Consider the following 25,066-nt stretch of genomic DNA (forward strand, 5'->3'; position numbering starts at 1 on the left):
TCATCTGCTGCGGCTTTCAATATTTCCCCCATTACGAGATTTAGTGTTATATAAACTTCTCTATGCTATGGTGTTGCAGTTACAGTTTAGATAAAATATTTGACCATGATCAGTATATTACAGACACTCCATTACTGATGTTTGTTTGGCAGCACATGCTATAGGTGCTGTTTTGCTCAGTTTTCAACAGTGGCTGGCCTCCTGAATACTGCATAGTTGTGCCATCTAGAGTAACAGAGTCAACAAGTTTGAAACACAGTTTCGCTACAATCATTGCTTCCCCAGTTCAGAGTTGGATCACCTTAGTTTGTGTTGTATGAACTTTCCTATTTTTTAAGCTCATAATGAAAGCAAGCACGCAATTTGATGGTTTACTACTGAGCTACACAACTAAGGTACAGGTTGCTTAGGGGAAGATAAAAAGTTTACCATAAAACAATGTGTTTCAAAATTTTCAGAAGACAGATTTATGCATTTAAGTGTGTAATTTTAAGGCGAAGCCTTAGGTGTCTATGTTGGCTGTGACATTGAAGAAAAGTGGCCAGCACCGCAAAAAATGCTTGAATTGACGTCACATTTCTCGGGGAGGTTCCTGTAAACAAAAACGTCGCGGCTGCTCTCTCCTCCCCCTGCTCCCCCACCCACAGCGTGGGTCGACGAGGAGGCTGGGCTCTGGGGAAGGCTGTCGTTGGTGTCCTCCTGGCTGACATTGAGGCGAGATGCCCGCTCCTCGTAGTCGGCCTTCTGTGGTGCCTGCAGGTTGCGCCACTCATTGCCCACAAGGCGACTGATGTCTCCAAAAGAGCGGTCAGGGTTGGACTGCACTATCTACTTGCGGATTTCACTTGAAAACAGCACGTAACCCGTGACGACACGCTTGGTACTTTTCTTTTTGCCAGAGGCAGATGACAGGTTGCTGTCATCCCTTGCCAAGGCAGAGCAGGGCACATCGTTGGATTCTTCATTGTCTGTCTCAGACATAACCCGGGAAGGCATTGGGGACATCTCGTCTCCCGTTGGCTGCATGTCAGCACCATCAGCGAGGCCAGCGTCACACTTTTGTGGGGTGATGGGATTCTTGAAGTAGTACACCTCGTCTGGTGTTGCCACTTCAGAGTGTGCAAATTTCTTGAGACCTTTTGGCAACTTTCGAATCTGTCGCTCGGCTTCAAGATAGCGAGATTCACAAATGTACACGTCAGTCTCATTGATTTCGGTCAGCCGGCAGGTGGTGTACTCCTTGCAGTCAAGCACGCTGCAGCGGCCAATGATGCTGAGCAGAGGATTGGTGTCTTCAATAGAGCTGAGAAACACCTCCTGGCGGTAGAATACCCGTGATGGTGGGTGTTGGATCTCACTCGGCAACACAAACCACGGTCCATGGAAGAAGCCATTTCCCTCCCTGTCCATCCACATTTTGTCAATGCGGCCGATAAGTGTTTTTGAGTGTTCTGTGCGAACATAGCAGCAGTCACCCAACTTAAACACCCCAGAAGGAAGATTGAGCTGCTCATAATATGTCACATTTTCCTCTTCATTTGGAGCACTTATTGTAACATTCGGACGAGGCCGATCAACAACTTTAAACTCCTCTTCGAGGGCGAAGCACATGGAATTGCTATTGTTGTCTGCAGACCGTTCAACGCCGTCCTTAAACACAGATGGCACCCGTACAGCTGACAAGACCTCTTCTCTGGGCACCAGCTTTGTGTGCTCATTCGGAACAAAGTTCCATATCTTTATCTTCTTGAATGCCTTGGCCTTTGCAGAGTAGCGTGACTCACACACGTAGACATCCTTGTCATCAAATCCCTCATCAAGCCACCAATTGGTGGCTTTGAAAAAAAATTTGGTACGTATCGGTCTGATTGGGTATCAAACCCGGGCACACCGGGGTGCGAGACAAGCACGCTTCCCTGAAGCCACGGCCGCTCCACTGTTCTCGCTTACTAAACGTATGCCTAGTGCGTGCCTGAGTTCACACGTCCCGTTGCAGCCATCTTGCTGTCTAACGGTGTGGCCTAGTGCATGCAATAACATACAGCATTTTAGGTACTACGTTAAGTGTTCATATGTGGCGTTAAGGAGGTCGCCTTAGTGCCACACCTGTACTTTCCATTGCGGCTCGTTATGTCTTACAAAGAAGTCTAGCCCTGATTGTATAACTTGATGCATCACCAATTGTCTTACAAAGAAGTTCAACCCCAACTGTATAATTTAAAGGATTACCAAATGTGCAGCAGGCTTTTGCCTTCTTGTGTTACAAGAGCGTAACACCTGCCGAACTCCTTTTCACTGGTGCAACACGTGCCCTCTTCGGCACGACTGATGCAGCTGTTGTGGACGCCACCAAAAGGTGGCTGACGTTTGCTGCGGACCAGGAGGGAGGCCGGACACACAGACGGCGCGTCGCCTTGTTGAGGCGATCTGATGCAAGCCAAGACAGCATCTCGTAATCTCTAGAGTTTGATGTAGCCTCTTTTCTAAATACAGTTCTGCTACATGTTATTTCACATATCAGAGATGTAAAGCTTGCCTAGCGTGGCGTACAGCGTCAATAATGCACAAGCAACTTCAGTGTCGTTGCTGGCAACGATGTGCCGGTAGCACTCCCTGGCAAGCAGTATTGCACATTTTCCCAGAACTGGATGGACTTGAAACCTATCCTTCAAGTTGATAACGCGTTCAAAGTTCAAATTCTGATGTGATTAACGATGTAATTTCCTGTGACGGAGAGCTTTGTCAATGACGATTTAGCGTGTTTGTTCTAGCACATGTTGCTCGCAGGGGGGGGGGGGGCATCTCACTGAAAGTGTGCCGTCTAGGTCACTCTTCTGAGGTCTCCACATCCACCCTCAGCATCTCATTGTCGCACATGCTTTTCAGAAAATCCTCTGTGATCTTGAGCTCTTCCACGTCTGGATGACCAATCATGAGCACCCTGCTCTTCCATAGGTTGCTTGATTTCCCGTTCGACATTTGTATGGAGTACATAAGGGCGGTAGGCAGGCAGCTAAGTGTGGTTAACTTGAGGCTAACTTCGCTGTTAAAGTTGCCTTCCCTTGTCAGCTCAAACAAGAAGACTGCGTCGTTCTTTATCAGCAGAGTCGTGATGGTTGACGTACTCCGTCTACAGGCTTCGTCGAAGAAGATGGCCTGTGCTTCGTCTGCAAAGGTTGATCAGAGAAATATAAAAAGAATTTCTAAGAGAGAGCATTTGGGGAGAACTGGAATCACGTAACACGTCATGGCCTAGTTGCTACACCTATCGCTGCTTTATAGCTCGTCTGGGAGCACGAGTGTCGCTCCGCGCAATTGCTTAGTCACTTATTTATGCTTTTTATAAACCTTTTATATATCTTGCGCGCTTTTTAACAGCGAGAAAAGACAGTCTTGCAGCTATCCACAGGAAAACAAACTACACGGGTATTCGTCAAGAGCCTCTACAACTTCTCCATATAAGAATATGTGTTTAAAGGGGTGCGCCAAGGTTCCTTTATTAATAATGGTTAATTACCTAGGCTGATAGCAAGCATACTCTGAGTTGTTCAAGAAAGCATGAACCATACTTAGCCGTTTTCTTAACGCATACGTGATTATTGTAAGCCTTGGCACGGGAGTTACCCTAACATCCAGCATTTCCCCGATGTACAGTAGCGGACAGATTAATATGGACCACTGCAAAGGCAGCCGGAGCTGCTGCGAGGCCGGCGTTGCTATCCCGCTTCGCGCGTTCACGACGAGAGTACCCCGAGTTGCGCCAAACTTCTCCACCGCACCCTCGCTCTCGCGCTGGAGCTTGTCATGCTTGATAAATTTGTAGTGCCGCGTTCAGCTGCTCTGCTGCTGACGGTCGGGACGAAGGGGCGCGTGAATCCCCAATAGTTCAGCACTTTGAGCTGTTGCGCAGTAGCGGATGGCCGCAGGCCATCAAACCGCCGCTCTGTGAAGGAACCAGAACCCATCTTTTTTTTAAAGCGAAAGGTTTTCTGGCCGCGAACTTGCGATTTCGCCGTGGTGGTGCTCCGAGGAGGCACATAAGGTCACAACGCGCGCCACGCCGCGGATATTACTCTCTCTCTCACTCCCTAGTCACTACTGCGCATGCGCCACCAGTAGCACCGAGCCACAGATGCTCTGCCGCTGCGCAGCGCCGCGCCTTACCGTAGCCGCCGTTTGGTATGACGTCGCACGCGTTCCTCGTCGTTGCCCTCGCCTCCGCTCGCTTCGCCAGCTGCGTCGCATGCCTGATAACATGTAGGAGGATTGCAAAGGAGAGTTCGCGTGCGCCGCAACCACATTTGAGGCGGCAGTATGGACGGCGACAATTCTGATAGGCTGGAGGAGGCCTGGAATCGACGTCGGAACGAGATGAAGAGGAAACTAGTCGCCCAGGAAACGGACGAACAGCGCGCCGAACGACTGGCTAAACGCCGCAACATAGCTAGACAACCAGACTAAACTAGACTTGCAATCAAGATTAACCACGGCTAACCATGATATGCCTTAGCTTTCGCTACGTATATCCTGGCATAGCCGAGCTAAGCAACTGACAATTTTGTCGGTGATTTGCAGTCGCGGACAATGAAACCAAGCATGGCTTCGGGTAAAAAACGCGGACCAGTGCCGACTGGTGAAAACGGCGCCTGGTGTCGAGACGTCTGTTCTTGCATGCGCATCCCTTTTAGCTAGCAGCCTCTCCAAGCCTCTAGCAACAGCTTTGCGCTATTTAATCGTAGGGAGCAGCGCGAGATGACACCGCTACTAGCGGTGAGAATTTGGAGTGGCTCCCTCCCGCCAGTGACGTCACGGCCAGGACGCTGCTCGCTCCGGCTCGCTCGGCTGCCGCGCGCGCTCGTTCCCTCCGTGCATGCTTGGGGTTTTTGCGGCGCGAGCCGTGCTTACAGAGGGATATTTCGGATTATTTCAGCTGCCATCCTGAACCGCAGTTTCTGCTTGAAAACCGCGTGAATCAAGACAATAATTTGCGACTTGGATATCGCAAGCTATGTAGCGCTGAAGGGGTCGATTGTCCCTACGATGCATATATGCGCCGTGTCTGTCCATAAATGTTGCTTAAACAGAATGTCTGCAAGCTCAACACTCGGAGTTATGTATTATGCTCCTCTAAACACTTAATATTCTCTCAGTACTTAGCTGTGAGAGACATCGCATTTTACATGAAAGGAAACCTGGATATTTGGTGTCAATATTATAAAATCGTGTTAGAAGGAAGCGTTCATCATGATTCTTATCACTCTGGTGAGTTTTAGCCAAATGTGGCTACTGTATTAAGGCCTAAAAGGAAGAGTTAGGCGCGCATTTTTTTGTGAAAAGGTTTGGTACTACTTTCACCGCTCTCTGAAACAGGCACCCAGAAGCGCATTGGCTGTTAACGGCGCATCATGTATTGTATATATATATATATATATATATATATATATATATATATAGAGAGAGAGAGAGAGAGAGAGAGTTAGCGAATATCGTAACAGCAATGACATGAAGAAAATTCGTGGTTATGATCGAGAACCAATCAACCGTAAGCGATAAAATTTATCATAGTGGCCTTCGCTAGTTTTTATTGACGACCTGGCAAACCCCACCCGCAACGGAAGCAACCGACTGTCATTGTGGCGAGGCACGCATTGTTCGCGAAACCGAGCCGTTTACTACAACTTCCAATTGAAACCATGAAGTAGCTCTTTACAGCGCCAATTACAATGCCTATAGCATACTCGAGGAACTACAGCGCAGCTTAGGCTCCCTTGAAATGGAAAATTCAACCACATTATTCTGCCTCGCCATGTTTCGATCCTGCGTTGTTTAATTATACAAACTTAAAGCTATTCCCTTCGTACGTACGTACGTACGTACGTACAATAAAACTTCGCATACCCGCCTCAGAAAGAAGACACCACAAGCCTTACACGAATTCACTTGACTTTGGCCTCCACTGGCGAACAATGATATCTTCAATATCTGCCACACTACTAATGAATGAGGCTTCGGTTTGTTGCTGGCTGCAGCGAAATGGTACAAAAGGCATATTTCACTCAAATATTTGGCCCGAGCAACCTGTGTGAGTTCTCCAAAGAGGTTCATCATGTCTGTTTCTCAAGCAAGAAGCACCAGTAAATTGCTCAAGTGAGCTGAACGTGTAGCATGGAAAGGCAATAAATATTGGCACATTCCTTTGCGTGCGCTGCAAAGAGCTGTAAGCCTCAATCAGCTTTGCTTTAAATTACCCGCACCTAAGTTTAACCAGTGCAGTACGGCCTTTTGAGAAGCAGTTAAAAACGCAAGTGGTGCTAGCAGAATCTAAATTGCAGTGTTAGTTAAGTCATCGTAGTATACTGCCGAGCGTTTCTGTGAAGAAATAGAACAATTAGATATTGTACCATGAACTACTCGTCGTCAGCAAACATGTTTTAGTGGTTTAAAGTAAAGATAAACGTTGTACAAGTCATATATAGCGAGCGTTTGATTGTGACAAGCATGTTGCACCATGGTGAATATGGAATCCTAACTGGATTCTTATGTGCTGCGCTTTTGCGTCTATGCTTTTATCATTCACGTGAGCTACCGCTGTGAAGTGTAGATCCGCGCATGAGAAACCCGTAATGGGCTGATCTGAGCTCCCTCGAGTGGCACTATAAAAAATTATGGCGTTTTACGTGCCAAAACGACTTTCTGATTATGAGGCATGCCATAGTGGAGGACTCCGGAAATTTCGACCACCTGGGGTCCTTTAGCGTGCACCTAAATCTAAGTACACAGGGGTGCATTTCACCTCCATCGAAATACGGCCACCGTGGCCGGTATTCGATCCCTCGATCTGATGCTCAGCAGCCCAACACCATAGCCACAGGGCAACCACGGCGCGTGAGTGGCACTATAGCGTTGCATTTGAGAAATATGTTGTCGTCTAGGAAATAAGCTCCTTGATTAAATTTTCGCGAAAGAAGACTTCGTAAAAGATATATTTGAGAGGCCCGCCATAAGTATATAAGCATAGTGAACGGGAGCGAACAAACGGAAACACTGCAGAAGGCGCCCGGCCGCCGCCCGAACTGCAGCAGACGACAACAGGCGCGAGTCCATGGAGCGCGAGTCCGTGCCCTGACGTCACGCGAGCGCCGCTCGCAGCGCCCCTCTAGCCCGTTCTGCGGACTAATAGCCCCAACGTCTGATGCGCTGCCGGATTGGGTTGTCGGGGGTGCGACTGTTCTCTGGGCCCAGCTCGCGCTGCAGCTGACGGCTGCCACCTCAAGAGCAAGCTTCAGCTCGTGCGCTACTCTTTTTTATTATTATTATTATGGGGTTTTACGTGCCAAAACCACTTTCTGATTATGAGGCACGCCGTAGTGTGGGACTCCGGAAATTTTGACCACCTGGGGTTCTTTAACGTGCACCTAAATCTAACTGCACGGGTGTTCTCGCATTTCGCCCCCATCGAAATGCGGCCGCCGTGGCCGGGATTCGATCCCGCGACCTCGTGCTCAGCAGCCCAACACCATAGCCACTGAGCAACCACGGTGGGTGTGCGCAACTCCGGCGTGGCCTATTCAAATACATGTAAAACGCAAAAACGTTTTTCTGAGATAACCCCGGGACCAATTTTAATGAAATTTGTTGCATTTGAGAGAGAAAGATAAATTCTAGTAACTGTTGGAACCGGAATTTCGATTTAAGGCTAGAATCTTGTTGAAAACATTTTCAAATATTTGACTGTTTACAAAAAATAGAAGTACGAAGTTTACAAATTCATAGCTCTGAATCAAGAACAGATATCGTGGTTCTATAAATGGCATTCATTAGGTCAGTCAAAGCGGACCAATTTTCTACATCTTACGTGAATTTGGTACGTTGGTTATAGAGGTTGTGCAAGAGCTGTATTTCCATATTACTAAATTTTTTTACATTCATGTGTAACATATCAGTTTTGTCCGCTTTAGAAGTACTATTAGCTGCAATTCACAGAATTGTATTATCATTTTTCGTTGTTGAGCTCCAGAGTTTTAAACTTCCTAGTTTTGTTTCTCGAAAATTTTGCATTTTTGCCAGTTTTTGATTAAAAATTGACGACCTAACTCAAAACTACGAAACCAACAGTCACTAGATTTTAAGGTTTTCTTTTAAATGCAACAAACCTCGTCAACTTTGGTGCAGTGGTTGCCGAGGAAAACGAATTCTCCTTTTACATGTATTTAGATAGGAACACCCGAGCTAAAGGTTCCTCTTAATGCCACAGGCCCTATACATTTTTTTTCTATAGCGTGATCACGATACCGCGTAGGCAGAGGATCGCTGCGGCGTCTCGTCTGCTAGACTCGGAATTACCCCGTGCGCGATAGATTGTTGGAATGACGGTGAGCGACCCACTCTTTACATTTGGCCATGCTATCTCGCACTGCTGGGTTTATTCGCAGTAGATGAAGCGGCTTCGGTAGGCTTTCTCCTATATTAACTGCTATCATCGAACCTTAGATTTCTTTTTCTCTTTGCTGGAACGTGGAGCGCTTGACGCCATGCAAACCATGCGGCCTGATGCTCTACCGCCAGCGGCTCGCTATTAGCAGATTGCTTGGCCGTGTCGTGAGCTTGCTGGCGGGCAGTTTTTACTCCGGCATGTCCCAGGCGACCGTTGCACTGAAGGGGCCTCGTTAGGGTGACGATCATGTTGAATGGAATTACCTCTGTTTATGGCGCATGGTATTCAAATCTGTTCGTCCAAGATTCTACAATAGCAATTATAACAGAGAAAGCCTACCGAAGCCGCTTCATCCACTGCGAATAAACCCAGCACTGCGAGATAGCACGGGTAAATATAAAGAGTGGGTCGCTCACCGTCATTCCAACAACCGATCGAGCACGGCTAATTCAGTCTAGCAGACGACAAGCCGCGGCGATCCTCTTGCCTACGCAGTATCGTGGTAACGCGACAGAAAAAAAAAAAAAACTTATAGGATCTGCGGTTTCAAGGTGGCAATTCCGTCAAATGCAGCGTGAGCTGGGTCCACAGAACAATCCCACCCCGACAACCCATTCTAGCAGGGCTCAGACGTTGTGGCTATAGCGGCGTTATCTCTCGTTGCTCCCTAGGATTCAATAGTGCTGAGCCGATGCTGATGGTTTGGAGAGGATGCGAGCTAAAAGGGACGCGCATGCAAGAGCCGACGTCTCGGCACTAGGCGCCTTTTTCACTAGTTGGCACTGGTCCGCGTTTTTTACCCGAAGCCGTGGTTCATTTTATTGTGTCCGTGACTGCAAACCGCCTACAAAAGTAAAAAGAAAACATCTAGTTTTGGTTCCTTCACAGCGCGGCGGTTCCTTAACAGCGCAGCGCGTGGCCCGCAGCCGCCCGCCGCTGCGCGACAGCGCAAAGTGCTGAACTATTGGCGATTCACGCGCCCCTTAGTACCGACCGTCATCAGCAGAGCAGCAGAACGCGGCACTAGAAATTTACCAAGCTTGACAAGCAACAACGTGAGAGTGAGGGTGCGGAGGAGAAGTTTGACGTCACTTGGGGTACTGTCGTCGTGAGCGCGCGAGGTGCGATAGCTGTGCTGCACATGGCTGCACCGGCCCCGCAGCCGCTCCGGCCGCCTTCGCCGTGGTCCATTTTAATCTGTCCGCGATTGTACGAGCGTAGTTTCCAGCTTGGGAAACAATCCGGAACATGGGCTCTCTGCAATTATTGCTCCGGACTGTGCTCCTTTTCTTTTATCCCTTGTGCTCGTGTACACCTTGAATGCACCATGCTCAACCTTCTTTGTATGGTGTTCGTCGGAATTTGTACTTTTTCTTCAACATAACGACCCTGCTTCTTGCTGGTTTTGGAGATCTAAATAAATATTCATGTATGGGACGAGCTTTGTTAGTCACATTGCACAGTGTAAGGTGCCCACCTCGCTCATCCAATTGGCCCATCGATTTCAAGAAAGGGCAGCAACTCATTCAAAGCTATGGCAGAAGCGCTCGATCAGCTTTGATTTTCTTGTTCAAACTCTCTTGTCTTCAATGTTTACCTCGAAAACACTCTACAATAGCAAATTTTCCTTAGAGAGGCTAACGTTATCTTCAGTGTTTTCTTTTCCACGTGCCGTGAGTACTGTGGTTTCGAGCATGCGGCATTTAGGGTTAATTTGCATTCAGCGACAAGATTCACTATCACTCTACCATATCTTACTATCCTACTAGCATGCCCAAACGTAAGTACAGGCTGCTGCGCATTCAGGGGTAAACTCGGTGCGCATTGCACCGCGGTGCGGCGAGCGCTGGAGTAGGGCGTCGGCAGCAGCTCGCGCAGGCGCAGAAGCCCAACGTCCGCAGTCTTGAGCCGCGTCGTCTGCTGCGGCGGCGCGCGCCAGCCGCATTGTCGGGAAGCGTGCTACTGTCAAGGGCAATGCGCGGATTTCTTTGTTACTGCGGGAAATGAGCCGACATTCCTTACTAAGCGTTGCGCGACGCCAGACTCATAGCTTTCATTGGCCACATTGGGGTTCTACTAATTTCTTCTGACAGCACGCTCCTTTTCTTATTTCGAAAGGCCGGGGTACTGAGTGCGTGCACGTATGTGTGTGCTGCCGTGATACGCAGTGACAAGAAAGGGACACCAAACTGTGCGCGCAACGTGCTCAATATTTCTTTGACGAAAAAGGAAAATAATCCACTCAACAATAATAACTACGCGGGTCAAACATGATGACACAAACGGATAAGGATAAAAGAATGCTTCAAGACAGTTAGCTGAAAGTGTTTCTTATCGACCATAGTTCATTGCTCAAGACAGGCCCTGCCAGCCGGTGGGGAAATGCACGCGTCATGCTCCGAACATCCCTTACTATCTCATCATGTCCCAGCGGCAGCGATGACAGCGCTCATTCTGGAGTGTAGTGAGGTGCACATCGACTCGGTAAGCGATGTCACCATTCAGAGCACGTCCCACTCGCTGGTAATGGCGGACTAGAGCATATCCTCGGACAAACCATGCAGAGGATGGCGCGCCACCAATACTTTCAATGAGCGCCAGACATTTTCAATGATGTTGCGGTGCGGGGATCCGGGTGGCCACTCCATGGACAGTGACGCCGCCCTCATCGAGCAGTTCTTGCCCAGGACGTGCAGTATGGATCGGCGAGCTATCATGTTGAAACATATAGTCACCTTCCGGGAACGGGCCGTCCAGAACGTAAGCAAACAGTACATCGTCTATGATCGTCCCGTACCTTTCAACGGTGAACTTGCCTTGTAAGTGTATCAGTGGGCCGAGCCCATCTTTGCTAATGCAAGCCCACACGCTCACACTAGCGCGCCCACTAGCTGCGACCCGTTGCAGGTACCGCGGCATATAGCTGGGATAAGAAAAGAAAGCCTATATTGATTACCGATATATTATGATAGGTAATTAACTTGTCTAAGAATGTGCGCTAACCTCACTTAAGTTCATGTTAACAGAATGGATTGCGAGCACTGGCTCGAATCACAGGTGCATGCACTGCCTCAGGGTCGACGGTAAACTTGAAATACTGACCGCAATAAGTCATTTATTTGCGGTGCATTGGCCCACTTTGTTAAGCTAATATGTAAGCCTCATATAGTTGCACTTTTTACTTCTCAAGTGGAGAAATATCTTAGCCATGAATTATTCGTCTCGCCGAAGTAAAATTAGGCAGGATGTTAATGCGAGGTAAACAAACATAAATATTAAAACTACCATATTAATTGTATCATCATCATCATCAGCCTGGTTACGCCCACTGCGGGGCAAAGGCCTCTCCCATACTTCTCCAACTACCCCGGTTATGTGCCAATTGTGGCCATGTTGTCCCTGCAAACTTCTTAATGTCATCCGGCCACCTAACTTTCTGCCGCCCCTGATACGCTTCCCTGCCCTTCGAATTCAGTCCGTAACCCTTAATGACCATCGGTTATCTTCCCTCCTCATTACGTGCCCTGCCCATGCCCATTTCTTTTTCTTGATTTCATCTAAGATGTCATTACCCGCGTTTGTTTCCTCACCCAATCTGCGCTTTTCTTACCCCTTAACGTTACACCCATCATTCTTCTTTCCATAGCTCGTTGCGTCGTCCTCAATTTAAGCAGAACACTTTTCGTAAGCCTCCAGGTTTCTGCCCCGTACGTGAGTACTGGTAAGACACAGCTGTTATACACTTTTCCCTTGAGGGATAGTGCCAACCTGCTGTTCATGATTTGAGAATGCCTACCAAACACACCGCAGCCCATTCTTATTCTTCTGATTATTTCAGTCTCATGATCCGGATCCGTGGTCACTACCTGCCCTATAGGCAGACGTATTCCCTTACCACTTCCAGTGCCTCGCTACCTATCGTAAACTGCTGTTCTCTTCCGAGACTGCTAAACATTACTTTAGTTTTCTGCAGATTAATTTTTAGACCCACCCTTCTGCTTTGCCTCTCCAGGTCAGTGAGCATGCATTGCAATTGGTCTCCTGAGTTACTAAGCAAGGCAATATCATCAGCGAATCGCACGTTGCTAAGGTATTCTCCATCAACTTTTATCCCCAATTCTTCCCACTCCAGGTCTCTGAATACCTCCTGTAAACACGCTGTGAATAGCATTGGAGAGATCGTATCTCCCTGTCTGAGGCCTTTCTTTATTGGAATTTTGTTGCTTTCTTTAAGGAGGACTACGGTGGCTGTGGAGCCGCTATAGATGTCTTTCAGTATTTTATCATAAGGCTCGTCTACACCCTGATTCTGTAATGCCTCCATGACTGCTGAGGTTTCGACTGAGTCAAACGCTTTTTCGTAATCAATGAAAGCTATATATAAGGGTTGGTTATATTCCGCACATTTCTCTATCACCTGATTTACAGTGTGAATATGGTCTATTGTTGAGTAGCCTTTACGGAATCCTGCCTGGTCCTTTGGTTGACAGAAGTCTAAGGTGTTCCTGATTCTATTTGCGATTACCTTAGTAAATACTTTGTAGGCAACGGACAGTAAGCTGATCGGTCTATAATTTTTCAAGTCTTTGGCGTCCCCTTTCTTATGGATTAGAATTATGTTAGCGTTCTTCCAAAATTCCGGTACGCTCGAGGTCATGAGGCATTGTGTATATAGGATGGCCAGTCTTTCTAGAACAATGTTGCCACCATCCTTCAACAAATCTGCTGCTACCTGATCCTCCCCAGCTGCTTACCCTCTTTGCATAGCTCCCAAGGCGTTCTTCACTTCTTCCGGCGTTACTTGTGGGATTTCAAATTCCTCTAGACTATTCTCTCTTCCATTATCGTCGTGGGTGCCACTGGCACTGTATAAATCTTTATAGAACTCCTCAGCCACTTGAACTATCTCATCTGTATTAGTAATGATAATGCCGGCTTTGTCTCCTAACGCATACATCTGATTCTTGCTTATTCCTAGTTTCTTCTTCACTGCTTTTAGGCTTCCTCCGTTCCTGAGAGCATGTTCAATTCTATCCATATTGTTACAGTTAATGTTAATCCGGCTTTATTTAGGGACGAGATTGATGGTGAAGTCAAGATGGCGTCCCGAGGCTGCACCAGCTAACGTCTTCTTCCTCTTCTGCTCGCCCGGCTCATGCCGTAGCAATCCCCGGTTGCCAGACGAAGCCCGCTGGGCAAGTCCAAATCACTCAGAAAGCGTAGGGTAAAACTGCTTAAGACGGGCAACATGTACTAACTGGGTCCGGCTAGACCGACGACCAGCGGACGTCAAGCGTACCACCACGTACGTCAAGTCACTCAAGCGATCTACAATGACGAATGGGCCCGTGTACTGGGGTAAAAACTTTTCGCATAGGCCACGTTTACGTTCCGGAGTCCACAACCACAGAAAGTCTCCTTTAACGTACGAGACAGACTGGTGTCGGCTGTCATAACGCTATTTCGATCGGTGTTGCGATGCCACAGTACGAAGACGAGCGATACGCCGGGCTACTTCGGCAAGACAAAGCGTCTTGGCAACAGAGTACTCGCAGTGAAAGTCAAACGGTAGTATAGTGTCAATGCAGCTTAGCGATGAACGTGCGTAAATGAGATACAAAGGACTGTAATCGGTCGTCTGATGCTTTGCAGTATTATAAGCATAGGTGATGAAGGGGATACGTCATCCCAGTCCTTGTGATCGGAAGATACGTACATGGCCAGCATGTTAGTTAGAGTTCTCTTCGTGCGTTCTACAAACCCATTTGTCTGAGGGTGATAAGGCGTTGAATGACGGAACTGCGAACTGCAGAGACAAAGCAGCTCTTCTACGGCATCCGCAACGAACTGACGACCGCGATCGCTAATGATGACACGGGGGGGGGGGGGGGCATGTCGAAGAATAATGAATCGAAGCAAAAACCTCGCAACGGACGCAGCTGTTGAAGTTGGTACGGCTGCCGTTTCCACGTAACTGGTCAGATGGGTCGACCACCTGACCGATGGTGCGGCCGCCGTTTCAGCGTAACGGGTCAGATGGTCAACCCATCGGTTGTCGTTCGATGATCGGGGAAATGGGCCCAGAAGATCGATACCCGCTTGTTCAAATGGCAGGCGAGGCGGCGGCAGAGGTTGGAGAAGACCTGGCGGACCGGTCGTAGGGCGCTTGTAGCGTTGACATTGTTCGCAACTGGCGACGTAGTGCTTGACTGTGTCCCGCATTTTGGGCCAGTAACAACGCTCCTGTGTCCGGTTCAAAGTTCTGGTGAAACGTAGATGGTCAGAGGTCACATTGTCGTGCATGGCTCTCAGTATGTCCGTTCGCAGACTCTGCGGCACCGCCAGAAGGAAGCGTGCACATTTAGCTGAATAATTGGCCTTGTAAAGCAGACCGTCGCGGACACAAAGTCGACCGGTGGCTCCAGGACGCGATGCGGCTACAAATAGAGGTTCCAAACTAATATAATTTTCCTGCTCGGCTTTGAAAGTCGTCGAGTCTGGGAATGTAGAAGAAATGGGAGCAAAACAGTAATCAAAATTGTCTTCGCCACACTCCGTCGTCGTCAGAGGAAGGCGGGAGAGACAGTCCGCATCTGCGTGGCGACGCCCGGACTTGTAGGAAATAACGAAGTCGTACTCCTGCAGTCGAAGAGCCCAACGTGCCAGTCGTCCACTCGGGTCACGGAGATTCACCAACCAGCACAACGCGTGGTGGTCAGTAACGATAGTGAACGGGCGTCCGTAGATATACGCCGAAATTTGTGGACAGCGAAAACAGCTGCCAAGCATTCTTGCTCGGTCACAGTGTAATTGCGTTCCGCCTTAGTCAAAGAGCGACTAGCATAAGCCACAACGCGTTCAGCTCCGTGATGAAGTTGCACTAGTACGGCACCGATGCCGATGCCACTGGCATCAGCGTGCACTTCTGTAGGTGCGGATGCATCCAAGTGACGCAATATGGGCCCTGACGTTAGTAGAAATTTTAGCTGGCGGAACGCGTCGCCGCAAGCCGATGTCCAGTTGAAAGGGACGGCTTTTTGGAGAAGACATGTTAGGGAGTACACCACGTCGGCGAATCTTTGGACGAAGCGACGAAATTACGAGCACAGGTCCAAGAAACTCCTCAACTCCCGCACTGACTTCGGTGCTTCGAAGGCGCTGACTGCCTCAATCTTCCGTGGATCTGGCCTCACACCGTTTTTGTCGACCAGATGCCCAAGTACTAACGTCTTGGTTTGCCCAAAACATTTCCTGGAATTTAGGATCAAGCCGGCTTGTTTGACATAATCCAGAACAAGACTGAGACGGCTGTTATGCTCACTCAATGTGCTGCCAAAAGTCACCACATCATCTAGGTAGCACAAACAAATTTCCCATTTAAGCCCTCAGAGGATAGTATCCATGAATCGTTCGAATGTTCCTGGCGCGTTACAAAGGCCGAACGGCATAACGTTAAATTCATAAAGACCATCTGGTGTCACGAAGGCCGTTTTATCCTTATCGTGTGTGTGCAGGGGTATCTGCCAATACCCTGATCGCAAATGCAGTGCTGAAAAGTAGACAGCGGAATGTAAACAATCAATGACATCATCAATTCTAGGAAGTGGATACACATCCTTTTTGGTGACTGCATTCAGTTTCCTGTAATCAACGCAAAACCGCCACGATCCATCCTTCTTCTTTACTAAGATTACTGGTGCTGCCCACGGACTAGAGGACTCTCGAGCAACATTTTTTCCGCAGCATGTCTTTCACCTCTTCAGCAATAACTGTCCTCTCTGTTGAAGAAACGCGGTAAGGCTTTTGCCGAATGGGGTGCGCAGATCCGGTGTCAATTCTGTGGCGAGCACGAGAACGCGGGAGTGAAGCCTGCTTGTCGCCTTGTGTGAAATCGAATACAGAAAGATGTGCCCACAAAACTTGTGCGAGAGCGTGGCGCTCGTGTGAGGGCAGCGCCTTGTTGATCATCCATAGGATCTGCTCTTCAGAAGTGCTTTGTTGAGGATCGCTAGTATGAGACTGCTCCTCCTCGCTTAGAACTGTAATGGAGCTGTAAGTAATCTCGTCAAATTCAGCGAGCTTCATATCACGCGGAAGAACAGCAGGGACGCAAGAACAATTGAAAGCCCACAAATTTGAGGCACCATTCACTACTCTCACGACAGAGCGTGGTACAAGTACATCTTTCTTTGCGCAGCTCGACGTAAGTGGCTGGACTTGCGCGTCAAACGATGAAAGGTCGGCAGCAGCGAAGTTGACAGGGATACGTGACAGAGACCAAGGCGGTAGCAGCAAATCGTTGGAAACAACACAATAGTTTTTCACTGGTAAGGATGTGTCGGCAAGGGTGGCGAGAAGCGCGCTATTCAAAGTAATTTCGCCTGTGCCACAGTTAACGGATGCACCACAATCCTGAAGAAAGTCAATACCGAGAATCACATCATGAGTGCATCGCGGTAGTACGAGAAATTCTGTTTTAAGATCTTCTTCTCCAAACAAAACACTTGCAACACAAATACCAAGGGGAACTAGGCACTCTCCACTGACACCACGAAACGTCACATCACCATTCCACGCGAACATAACTTTCCGACCCAGCCTCTCTTTGAAAGTCACACTCATAACGGAAACGGTAGCGTCAGTATCCACTAATGTTGTTGCAGGTATACTATCAATCAACACATGCACTTTGTTCTTTACCATCACAATAGGCAGAGGAGTATTTCGCAGTGACACAGACTGTCCGGCGACCTTATCTCCATCGGCCGCACCGGCTAGTTTCCTGACTGCGGTGGTGACGCAGCACGTCGCCGTGGGGACGGTGAACGACGTTGGCGACTGGTTGGGGGCGTCAGGCTGCGGTCTGAAGCTGGCGAGCCACTCCTTCTACTATATTGACGGAAGGTATTCCGGGGTGGCGCGCCTGTGGTGTTTGCAGTATCAGGGTCTGTCGGCCAACGGTCGTCATAACTGTCACGTTAAAAATTAGGCCAAGTTGGCGGTGGGCCATATCTTGTTGTCTGTCGGGGCCGGCGACAAAAACGAGCAATGTGTCTTGAGGCGCCACAGCTGGAACACACAGGCGATGCGGGACCGACGTTGTAAACCTCGGGGTCAAACCTGGGACGCTGCGAATAATAAACGCGATCTTCCGAGCACCGATTCGTGGTGGTAGCTCGACGAGTTCGTTGATCGTGCGTCATGTCGTCGGGAAAGGTACGTCGGTGCTGTCGCAGCTGATCGACTCGACACACTACAACGCCTGGCATGGCAAACATTGCGGAAACAGCAGATGCATGTTTTGAGGTTGGCTGGGAGCGCAGCCAAGCTGTTCGACATCCGCCCCATTGGTGTGTCTCAAGTTCTTCGCGGACAATTTGCCTTATAGTTGCCGCAAGGTCAAATTGAAAACTGTAGTTGTGATTGTCTTCAACGCTTGCCACCGTTGTGACATTTGCTAACCTGCCGAATTTTGGCGTGATACGGCGCAGCTTCAAGGCCTCAAATGTGCGGCAAATGCTTGATGAGGTCGGCGACCGAGGCGAGACTCTCCTTTCCGATTAAATAATTGTACACATCCTCGGCTATGCCTCTGAGAAGGAGTCCAACCTTGTCCTCTTCGGACATTCGAGGATTGACCGTTCTGCAAAGCTTCAGGATTGCCTCTATGTACGTAGTACAGGTCTCACCTGGGACTTGAGCGCGCTGAAGCAATGTTTGCTCCGCCCGCTTCCTTTTCATGGTGGAATCGCCGAAGCACTCTGTAAGCTGAGTAACGAAGCTGTCCCACGTTGTGCAGATATCTTCATGGTTCTCGAACCACACTAGCGCAGTGTCTGTGAGGAACAGAACCACATTGTCGAGCTGGGCCGTGGAGTTCCAGCCGTTGTACTTGCTCACACGCTTGTAGTGGGTGAGCCATTCCTCCACGTCCTCGCCGAATTTTCCTGAGAAAGGGCGGGGCTCCATCTGATGCATCCAGGCGCTGGTTGTTCGCACTGGAGCTGCCAGAGAAGGCTGTTGGTCACCGCTGTGGGACATCGGGATCTCAAGTGGTGTTGGGGGCAGTCGTGCGAGGCGTCGGCTGCGGCGTGGTACTTGCTGCAGCATCTCCGTCGTCTTGGTCGAAGTACCCAGCACCTCCACCACAAAAAAGTTTTACGGTTAATGTTAATCCGGCTTTATTTAAGGGACGAGATTGATGGTGAAATTCCTCTTCTGCTCGCCCGGCTCATGCCGTAGCAATATTATAGTTCCTCATTTCAGCTGTCTTACGCTTGTTGATTAACTTAGAAAATTTTGCCAGTTCTATTCTAGCTGTAGGGTTAGAGGCTTTCAAACATTGGCGTTTCTTGATCAGATCTTTCGTCTCCTGCGATAGCTTACTGGTATCCTGTCTAACGGAGTTACCACCGACTTCTATTGCACACTCCTTAATGATGCCCATAAGATTGTCGTTCATTGCTTCAACGCTAAGGTCCTCTTCCTGAGTTAAAGCCGAATACCTGTTCTGTAACTTGATCCGGAATTCCTCTAGTTTCCCTCTTACCGCTAACTCACTGATTGGCTTCTTATGTACCAGTTTCTTCCGTTCCCTCCTCAAGTCTAGGCTAATTCGAGTTCTTACCGTCTTATGGTCACTGCAGCGCACCTTGCCGAACGCGTCCACATATTGTATGATGCCAGGGTTAGCGCAGAGTATGAAGTCTATTTCATTTCTAGTCTCGCCATTAGGGCTCCTCCACGTCCACTTTCGCCTAACCCGCTTGCGGAAGAAGGTATTCATTATCTGCATATTCTTCTGTTCTACAAATTCTACTAATAACTCTCCCCTGCTATTCCTTGAGCCTATGCCATATTCCCCCACTGACTTGTCTCCAGCCTGCTTCTTGCCTACCCTGGCATTGAGGTCACCCATCAGTATGGTGTATTTTGTATTGGCTTTACCCATCGCGGATTCCACGTCTTCATAAACGCTTTCGACTTCCTGGTCATCATGATTGGATGTAGGGGCATAGAGACCTGTACGACCTTTAATTTGTACCTCTTATTAAGTTTTACAACAAGACCTGCCACCCTCTCGTTAATGCTATAGAATTCCTGTATGTTACCAGCTATATCCTTATTAATCAGGAATCCGACTCCTAGTTCTCGTCTCTCCGCTAAGCCCCGGGGGGTAGCACAGGACGGGCCCGTTTTTTAGCACTGTATATGCTTCTTTTGTCCCCCTAACCTCACTGAGCCCTATTATATGCCATTTCCTACCCTCTTATTCCTCCAATAACACTGCTAGACTCGCCTCACTACAAAACGTTCTAACGTTAAACGTTGCCAGGTTCAGATTCCAAATGGCGGCCTGTGCGGAGCCAGGGATTCTTAGCACCCTCTGCTGCGTCACAGATCTGACCGCAGCCGTGATCAGTTGCTTCGTGGTTGCTGGGGACTCAGGGCCGGGGTTTGATTTTTGTATTCATATAGGAGGTTGTGGCCAAGTACTGCACCAGGGTGGCCAATCCTGCTCCGGTAAGAGAGTGCGTTACCAGTTTTGGTCACTGGGATCAGGCCGCACTCCAGTCCTGTTTATGGAATTTTCTCATCACGCGTTTTTTTTTTTCGGTGGAAAATTCAGCGGCACCGGGATTCGAACCACGGTCCTCTTGCACGCGAGGTGGATACTCTGCCCCTTCGCCACCGCAGGAGTTGTACGCCTCATTCAACCCATAGTGGTGCCTTCTCCGATCAGTCAAGGTGGACCAATCTGAGCTCGGTAAAACCGCACAGGTGCGCTCAACTGGAAAAACCTGGTAGTTTATGACCTGCACATGAGTGGCCATACATAATAGAGGAGAATGTTTTTTTTTTTTGTTAAGAGGGTCCCCATGCGGACGGTCTTGGCAAAGATATGCAATTCCCTCGTATAGTGATAATATAAAAGAAAAGAAATATAAGAAAGGGAGGAAAAGAAGGAAAATAAAAAAAGGAAGACAACACGGGATTTGAACTACTGACCCTTAGATTTTACCCGGAGAGATAGCTCAGTTGGTTGGTCCGTCAGGCCCGAGGTTACATTAAAGCGCCATAGCTCCTGTCCAAAGCCTCATACTTACGTGGAAAGAGACTGATATTGTCCGCGAAGGTCGATTTTGGTTTGGTTGGAAGGTAGAAAAACCTGAGTGGGCCGTGAGATCGTTCACATATTTGTACCGGAAAAACACTGATTCACAGAGGAAGAGAAGGACCAGGAAGCTTAGTAGCAAGTATGCGACCAGTATGGTGAGCAACGTGAAAACAAAATACGTCAAGCGGTAACTCGGAGAGGCTGACATAATCTCATAGGCGGCGGCAACGGGAAAGAAACCTGCAATGAGTAACTACTTAGAAGGAAAACAAGTGACAGCAGGGAGGAAACAATTGATGATAACTGAAGGGGAATCTCTTTCATTTTCTTCTTTAATCTCTTAAACAAGTGGTTGGAAGGCATACTTTCTTGGAAAAAATAGCCGCCCGTCGATGAAAGGGAACTCGAGCGGCTCTAGAGACTAGGAAAAGCTTAAGCAGGTGCGCGCGCGGCACGCTTAGCGTGGGAAGCTAGCCCGAGTAACTATCCCAACGACTGCTGCTCACGAGAGCGAAATACCTTTGTGTAATAATAATAACCCTAATAAGAGTACTTTCGAATGGCCCAGAGGGCTGTACTACGAGTGCTATGACTGATAATTCTCTCTCTCTCTCTCTCTATAGGATCGAATGCGACCGCTGTTGCTTTGTTTCTGCGTGTAGTAGTTAAGAGAACGAGTTTAAAACGAAGGAAAGGCAAATTACTGAATCATCATTGCAGCGCCGTGGTTCTAAAGCGCAGCAGCGGTAGAGAAACGGAAGGAGATATAAACGTGCGTGGCCATGGTACGCAGGCGAAAAACTGCCTCAATAAGTTTAGAGACTTGAGAATAAGTTTCGTTAACAGCCGATAACATGGTAATCAGCATTCGAATACGAGAAGAGAAATTATTGAAACATGGAAAATTCCCTTGAATTAAGTGTGGTTTGCGAGAGAAATGCTTGTAAGTATTGAAAAATTTTAGAAGATGAGGGAATATAAGATAGTCTCTTAATTGTATGGATAGTAATAATTCGTTCTAGAAAATACCTTACCGTGTCTCGCTGGTCGCCAGTGGTCGTAAACGTGGATTCATCCCTGATTACAAGGTTTTCCTATTGTGACAGAGTCCACTCGTTATGTTCTTGCGCAAAACCGAGCCTCTTTGCTCTATTTGTGACCCTAAGTAATGACGTTTGGGCGGCTGATCTGCTCCTTAGACCGGCTTCATTGAGCCGCCACGTCGAGTAGACCTCGAAGCCTTCACCTTCAAACTTTGTCGTAGCTTGTTACGGATGGCCGGCGGAGGCTGCCGATCTTCGGGTAACCACGACGGAAAGGCGCCACCATGGCTGCTCCAACGACTGGCTTTGAAAGGACGAAATCTGCCTGGCCCGCTGCTATGACTCACTTTGTTAGGACTACAATGCTCGAATAAACAGCATTTCGACGCTGGAAGGTCTGCGGTGACAACCTGCTTTGTGACGACAAGAATGCGCCACGTCAACATGGGGACGGCACCCAGATGGCTATTTGTAGCCGCAGTCGGCGGAGGAAGTATTGTTAGTGTGTATGCCGTCACCGTCAAGGTTTGGTTGGAGAGGGGGAATTCCTGGAAGGAGATGCTTGGCGGTGCCGTCTCACGCAGCATAGAAGTCGTCGGTCAATGGACAGACGCGGCAGCCATTGTCTGTGGAGTCGACTGTGGGATAAAGAGGCGCCTGCTAGGGTCCAGCACCGTGTCTGCGAGAACCCACTCTTCTCGAAGTGGTCAGTGCAACCTGTGCGGAAGTGAGTGCGTCGGCCCTTTCCCTCAAAGGCGGCTCGGCTACGATGCCGTTGGACGCTCCGAATTGGCAGTGAACTGCCATTTTCCCTCACTTAGGGATCTAGGGATGACAGCGTGTATTTAAGGAGCCGTTGGCGGCTCCTCAGGGTACATTCCTCGTTCAGTCATGCTAGACTGATGAACTGTAACGTTCTCATGTAGATACTGCAAATAAGTCCCCAACTCCTCGTTCTCGCGGTGGAGCAGTCCTTCCCTTCAACAACGTCCTCAGCGTAGATTAGTTGGACGACGGCGTGGGCCAGCTACCATCTATTTCATGCCCGGCTCCAACCATCACAACTGGCTGACAGCGGTGAGACGGACTTTGCGACGCGGTGCTGTGTCTGCGGTGAGTGCTTGGTTCTTGCTTTGAATCTCTAGGCTTCATTTTGTGGTTGTTCTGTTTAAAACAGAAGGGAAGCTAGATTGTTGATTGTTAGCTAGGTTGTGTTTTCCAAGGTAGGTTTAGCGAGCAGGGCCAAGGCAGTAAAGCTGCAATCATGGAGTTAAGGACACTGCTGAGATACGAATTGCTGATTGTTGGTGAGGAACTGGGCCTAGAGGTACGCAAGGAAACGCTAAAACCGCAATTATTGCTGCTGATTTCCGAAAAGACCAGTGAGTAGGACATGTAAATGCGGTTGTAACTTCTTAAGGAAAGAGAGAAACGGGACAAAGAGAGATAAGAATGGGACAGAGAGAGAAAGAGGAATGCGAGAAAGATCGCGAGTTAAGAAAAATGCAACTTGAACTTGAAAGCAAACGTTTGGAATTGTCTCAAGGAAGTGAAGGAGCTCTGGGACGAGCAAGTGAGCCAGAATTATACCTCATGGACAGGCTGTTAAAGCCATTTGAGGTCAGGAATGACATAGGCTTGTTCATGGGAAATTTTGAAAGGACTTGCAAAAAGATGAACTTCGGCCCGAGTTCATGGCCACAGCGGTTACTGTCTATGTTGCCGTGTGAGGCTGCGGAGGTAATCGCCAGACTCAGTGCGCATGATGAATATGATTGTGCGGAAGTTAAGGCTAGTCTTTAGAAAAAGTACCGCCTTTCTGCCGAAGCCTTTCGGCAGAGGTTTAGAAGCACATGCAAGAAGGATAGCGAGGGATATCCTGAGTTTGCATAGAGCTTAAAAGCCAACCTAGTGGAGTGAATTAAAAGCGCGGAAGCGTACGAGAGCAGAGACATGATAATTGAATGCATGTGTCTAGAGTAGTTTTACAGAGGCATCCCACAATCTGTGAAGCTGTGGGAGCAAGGCAGAGGAAATGCCAACACTGTGGAAAGGGCGGCTGAATTAGCCGAAGCGTACGCACCACGTAGAAAGCTGAACGCCGAGGACGGAAATTGGGGCGGCCGAAATGGACCACGGGAACAATTTCCATTCAAAAAGGGTTCACACACTAGAAGACCGGAGCCTGTAGACGTGGAGGAAAAGCCCTCAGAAAAGAGCATGGAGAAATCAAACAAATCTTTCGAATTCGAAACAAATTCGAATCTTTTAGACCAATCCGCTGCTATAAGTGCTACAAACTCGGACATATCACTGTAAACGGACATATCACTGTAAATTTTTCTTTCGACGTCACTGCTGCAGTATATTGACACGTGGACTTGTTTATTTCTTACGAGTGGGCGCTTTTCACTGCCATACAAATGTTATCGCTCAGCGCGGGACACGCCCGCATGTATGGGAAGTTTCTAGAATGTTATCGATGGTTCTGTGGTCACCAAAGCTTGTGTAATCTGATTACATGTGCGACGCGAATTGTGCAGAACTTTCTGGAAGACACGCGGGCACCGCCGATGACTCTGCAACTTTCGATGACTCGTGTATAGAAGCAGACGTACTTGACCGGCAGATCAGTATTCGATGACTGCTGACTGTGTTCGCTGCTATTACTGTGCTTTGAGTGTAACTTGCTTTTGTGGGCACAAGTGCGCCCAATAAGAATTTAGTTTTGTCATACAGAGTATTGCAGCTGCATTATTCACCGTCACGACAACCGTGACAATGTCACTAAATACCTTCCGAGTACACGCCGTGGTTGCTCAGTGGCTATGGTGTTGGGCTGCTGAGCACGAGGTCGCGGGATCGAATCCCGGCCACAGCGGCCGCATTTCGATGGCGCGAAACGCGAAAACACCTGTGTGCTAAGATTTAGGTGCACCTTAAAGAACCCCAGGGGGTCGAAATTTCCGGAGTCCCCCGCTACGGCGTGCCTCATAATCAGAAAGTGGTTTTGGCACGTAAAACCCCATAATTTATATTTTACTTTCTGAGTAAAGGATAAATTGAATGTATCACGCTTCCGTATTCTGACCGGCCCCTGTGCACGGTAGTTCCATACGGCTATTACGGCTATCTGCACGCTACAAAGGCAAGTTTTCATGTCGATGTTACGGCGACGTTCAGTGCAAGTAATGACCTATGATTATTACATTGGAATACACTTCGCACTTTCTTTCTTGGTATAGTGACTTACCTGCGACATGGTAATATGGGCACCCGTGTGCGCTCACTAGATGCCCCGCCATGTCCCCGACCCTTCCGATGTAACCACAGGTTCTTCGATGGACGCAGCGTAGCAGACTACAGGAAGATAAAAGAAATGACATTCATCAACATCTTTCAGGTTGTACCAAGAGTCGAACTAGTTTTACAGCGAAGTTCTCGAACACCTTAAACGCCTGCTCCACAATT

The 25,066-nt window shown here is 48.5% G+C and overlaps 2 protein-coding genes across 2 annotated transcripts in view; both read right to left on the reverse strand.

The window, feature by feature from the left end:
* LOC142575755 (uncharacterized) overlaps nt 1-25,066 on the reverse strand; it is a 78,968-nt gene that overhangs the window by 33,750 nt on the left and 20,152 nt on the right. The gene's annotated exons all lie outside the window — the stretch shown is intronic.
* Nucleotides 544-24,950, reverse strand: LOC142575756 (uncharacterized). The gene is made up of 2 exons (XM_075685375.1): nt 24,849-24,950; nt 544-3,167 (listed from the first exon to the last, which is right to left on the reverse strand). Exons 1-2 carry the CDS (start codon nt 24,898-24,900, stop codon nt 2,827-2,829), a joined length of 393 nt encoding a protein of 130 aa, XP_075541490.1. The 5' UTR covers nt 24,901-24,950; the 3' UTR covers nt 544-2,826.

This window comes from Dermacentor variabilis, chromosome 3 (genome assembly GCF_050947875.1).
Source record: "Dermacentor variabilis isolate Ectoservices chromosome 3, ASM5094787v1, whole genome shotgun sequence".
Classification (NCBI taxonomy): Eukaryota; Metazoa; Arthropoda; class Arachnida; order Ixodida; family Ixodidae; genus Dermacentor; species Dermacentor variabilis.